This window comes from Palaemon carinicauda, chromosome 22 (assembly GCF_036898095.1).
Source record: "Palaemon carinicauda isolate YSFRI2023 chromosome 22, ASM3689809v2, whole genome shotgun sequence".
In the NCBI taxonomy this organism is placed as follows: Eukaryota; Metazoa; Arthropoda; class Malacostraca; order Decapoda; family Palaemonidae; genus Palaemon; species Palaemon carinicauda.
The window spans coordinates 61,886,200-61,890,432 of record NC_090746.1 but is presented as its reverse complement, the minus strand read 5'-3'; the positions used below and the strand labels follow the sequence as shown (position 1 = coordinate 61,890,432).

At 43.7% G+C, this 4,233-nt stretch overlaps 1 protein-coding gene across 1 annotated transcript; it reads right to left on the bottom strand.

Annotated features, from left to right (window-relative positions):
- Positions 1 to 2,348: 2,348 nt before the first annotated feature.
- LOC137615910 (uncharacterized) lies at positions 2,349 to 3,213 on the bottom strand. The gene is made up of 2 exons (XM_068345597.1): positions 3,101 to 3,213; positions 2,349 to 2,766 (listed from the first exon to the last, which is right to left on the bottom strand). The coding sequence occupies exons 1-2, from the start codon at positions 3,211 to 3,213 to the stop codon at positions 2,349 to 2,351; spliced, it is 531 nt and encodes a 176-aa protein (XP_068201698.1).
- Positions 3,214 to 4,233: the final 1,020 nt, after the last annotated feature.

The following is a 4,233-nucleotide window of genomic DNA, read 5'->3' as shown; positions in this document are numbered from 1 at the left end:
GATGGATCAAGAGCACTACACAAGACGGGGGACAGACAGCATGATTACCAGTATTCTTTTGGTAACTGCTGCCTATATCATCGAGAAGTATTTGACAAGAAGACCTGAAGAAGCAAGAAGAAGCAAGAAGAAGGCCTAGAAAAACGACGTGGTACTGAGAATGGCTGACGAGGAGATCCATACATGCAAAGTACAAGTTCCTGTACGTCAAGGTTCTTAGTTATCATTAGATATAAAAGTGAATAAGGTTTTCACAGAAACACTTGCGTAAGTTCTTAAGCCATATAGTATGTGAAAATAATCAAAATAAACGTAATACACTGGAGGAGCTGTGAACAGTGGCGGGCTACGGGAAAGACTGGTTGCAATAATACCAGATAAATAAAATATGATATGCATGCTACATGAGATGATATAAATGCTACATAGTATTCCCTATGCTCCAATAAACAAGAATACTTGCGTACATACATGTATTCCTAACACAACATTTATGCTAATTGTGTATTAGCAATAAAGGTACATATACCAAGGATAATCATATATACATGTAAATAATTATAATGAATATCCATCACCTCCCCCTCCCCTTTGCGTTCAATGAGCTATATGAACAGGTATGGCGTCTAGGTGAACGCCGATACTCAGCTGGGGTGCCACTTTGCTGTTGTTGACCAATATCAGGGACAAAATCCCTCTTCTTTGGAGATTGCTGTGTCTCGTCAGGGAAATATGAAGGAGAATCAGGTACAGGGCATAAGAAACGGCGGTTACGCCATAATATTCTTCCTGAGGGTAACTTCACATGGTAGTCTCGTGACCTACCAATGCCCATAATAATGCCAGTCTTATCCCATTGCTTAGAGATTGGGTCTTGGATACAGACATTATAATTGAGCTTGAGTGGTTCCAAAGGGTGTGCATGGCTGTCATACCTTATTTTGGCGTCTCCTGTACGTGATGCTACACGAAGGTCATATTCATTTGCTTTATCTTGCCACTCCTGCTTGAATGATGATGCATGGGCTGGGATGCATGATCGAAGGGCTTGGCCATATAATATCTGTGCTGGAGAAAGGCCAGCATAGTTAGGAGTATTCCGTATTTCCAACAATCCTTTGTCAAAATCCTTGGTGTCGATGTTCCCAGAAGGTGCTACTTTTAGGATATAATGTTTGACCTTCTTCCCTGCTGCCTCGGTATGGCCATTACTTTGGGGATAGTGAGGTGTGGATATCACATATTGAACACCCCATCGGGTTAGGAAATTCTTGAATTCTGAGCTGGTGAACTAAGGTCCACCATCTGTCCTCACCCTTACTGGAACACCTAAGTCTCGGAAGATGTGGCTGAAGTGTCGTGTTGTTACTTCCGCTGTAGTATTGGTACCAAATTTTACAACTAAAGGCCATCCAGATAGTTTGTCTACATAGACCAGGAAAGATTTCCCAGCAACACTGAAGAAATCAGCCGATACTGATTCGAAGGGGCGAGAGGGGTTCTCGTTGCATAATAGTGTTCCTGCTGTTGGCTTGGCTGCAGTATTTGACATGGCTCGCAGGCATGGACAGTATTTGCTATATCTGAATTAATGCATGGCCAATATACAGTCTGTTTAGCCCGACGCTTAGTCGCCTCCACTCCACAATGGCTGTCATGAAGGCATCTTAAAATACTGCATCGCATAGCTAAGGGAATTACTATTCGGCTACCATACAGGACAAGGTTGTCATCGGTATGTAAATCTTCCCTTATTTTCCAATAGGGTAGTAGGTCATTGTGGAGATTGTAGCGGTGACTGGGGAATCCGTTGGCAACGTTCTGGAGGAGTCTTGTGTACGAGGGGTCCTCACGTGCTGCGGTGCGAATCTCTTCCAAGATAAGATCTTGTGTATCTGATTTCTTCACATGTGAAATTGCATCCACAGTCTTGGCTACTACACTCCTGAGGGAAAGATGGGTTTCACTATTTAACATATCATCTTCAGATGTTGGGTGGCTCACAGGGGAGGGTGGAAGGGCATCAGGGATGCAATGTTCCATGCCTTTTCACCCTACTGCAGTGAAGATATAGGGTGAAACTTTCTCTTTCAGACGCTGAATACGTGCGTTTTCTATTGCATCCAATGTATATGTATTCAAGATGGGTATCAGGGGTCTATGGTCAGTCACCAATGTGAAATGGGGCAATCCAATTAAGTAATGGCGACATTTATTCATAGCCCAAACTGAAGCTAAATGTTCTAACTCAATGGTGGCCCACCTAGTTTATGCATCAGCCAAAAATCTCGAACCACACTGGACCATGTGGAAACGGCCTTCTCCATGGTCTTGTAGAAGTGCATATCCTAAACCATATAAACGAGAAGCATCCGTTTGTAGTATGGTGGGCCACGTGGGTCAAAATGAGCTAGCACAGGTGGCTGAGAGAGAGCCTTTTTATCACTGGCAAAGGCGGCATCATGATCAGCTGTCCATGTGAAGGATCTCATAGGGCTCATTAGCAGCCGAAGCGGATCTGCAGCAGCTGGAAGATCGGGTGAAAAATCTGTTAATTGGTTAGTAAATCCCATGAATGACCTTAAATCTGTCAGATTTGCTGGCTTTGGGAACTCTGATATAGCTCGAACTTTCTCCTCGTCGGCTGCAAATCCATTTTCAGATAATGTATACCCACAAAAAGATACAGTGGGACTAGCAATAACAAACTTTTCTGCATTTAAAGTAATACCGTGAGTCCTACAGCGAGACAAAATTTTGTTGAGCCTGCATAAGTGAGAATATTAATTCTTATCATGTACAAGGATATTATCCACAACCTTGACACAATGTTGGATGCCCTGAAGAGCTATATCTCCTCTCCTGCAATAGGCATCTCCTGAAGCGCTGAATCCCATGGGTGAACGACGATAGCGATACTGACCATAGGGCCTGATGAATGTTGTAAGGGCTTGGTCTTTCTCTGCTAATGGGATCTGCCACTACCCACACAATGCATCCATGGTGGAGAAATACCTTGAATTAGGATCAATACTCCTGATTGCACTAAATGGTGATGGTGAAGGATGTGTAGGCCTTAAAACCTGTGAATTTATCTTGCTTGAATCTGTGGTGACACGAACACCACCAGTAGGTTTGGCCACAACCACTAAGGGGGTGACACCATGGGGATGGCTGATCCCCAGCAGGTTCAATGATACCTTGTGCTACCATTGCCTCCAACTCAGTCTTGACGTCCTTTTGAAAGGCTAGTGTATAAGACGTGGAGCGTAGATAGCAAAGAGTTTCACATCCTCTTTTAGGTGAATACGCATAGGTGGTCCAGTCATTGGCTTAAGTTGTGCCCCTTGATGAAACTGCTCCTTTGTCATTAGCACATCGCTATATTCCTTTAGAAAGTATTGCCTGGCTTCCTCAGGTGAGGATGTGGCTGGAGGTGGAGGAACGGACATTTGTTCACATGTATTAACTTGGCTGACTGGGACCTGACTGGTTCCTGCTGAAGTCCTGCTAAGTTTCCTTACCTGCATTTGACATGGGAAGTCCCAGGGAATGATCCTTAGGTGTCGGAGGGCATCATACCACAGTAATGGTGTTGAGAGAGAACTAAGAATATCAATATACCCCTTGTATGAGATATCCCCATAAGTTATGATGGCCTCTATTGATCCCAAGACTTTACCTTCCATGTGTGATCCATCGGCATTGGAAAACTGCAACTCAGGGGGCGGAGACAATTCCTTGACATTAATGCCCAATGCTCGTAATTGTTGCACTCCAAAAACAGTGGTATCTGCACCAGTATCAGAGATAACATTGATCTTCCCTGATTTACTGCCATATGCGACACGTCAATTGATAGGTGGTAAGGGACAACTTAGGGGACATAAAGCAATTAAACGTATGGCTGGGGAAGATACCTTGACGGTGTTCAATTTGGTTTCCTTTAAATCTTTCGACTTCCTTGGTCCCTTTGACTTTTTCTGTACACAAAAAAAACATCATAGTGGCAAAATTTATGGCAAATTCGGCACTCCTTAGCCAATGCTGGACATGCGGCAGTATATGGGAAATGGCCAGTTTTAGCACAGTTCCTGCACTTGTGAGATACTGCCTTACATGTGCTCCTGCTGATGGTTTTTCTTAGATTGCTCCGGCCTTTTTTAACTTCTTGTAGTTTGACATGGCACACACTGAAGTCTGTGGAGCTTTAAGCTCCGTCATTGTCTTCTT

Bases quoted from the DNA above. Each gene is read 5' to 3' on its own strand.
- LOC137615910 (XM_068345597.1), bottom strand. From the start codon at position 3,213: ATGGTAGCACAAGGTATCATTGAACCTGCTGGGGATCAGCCATCCCCA. The intron at 2,767-3,100 runs GCAAGATAAATT...TCACTTATGCAG, and splicing joins TCGTGTCACCACAGATTCAA to GCTCAACAAAATTTTGTCTC.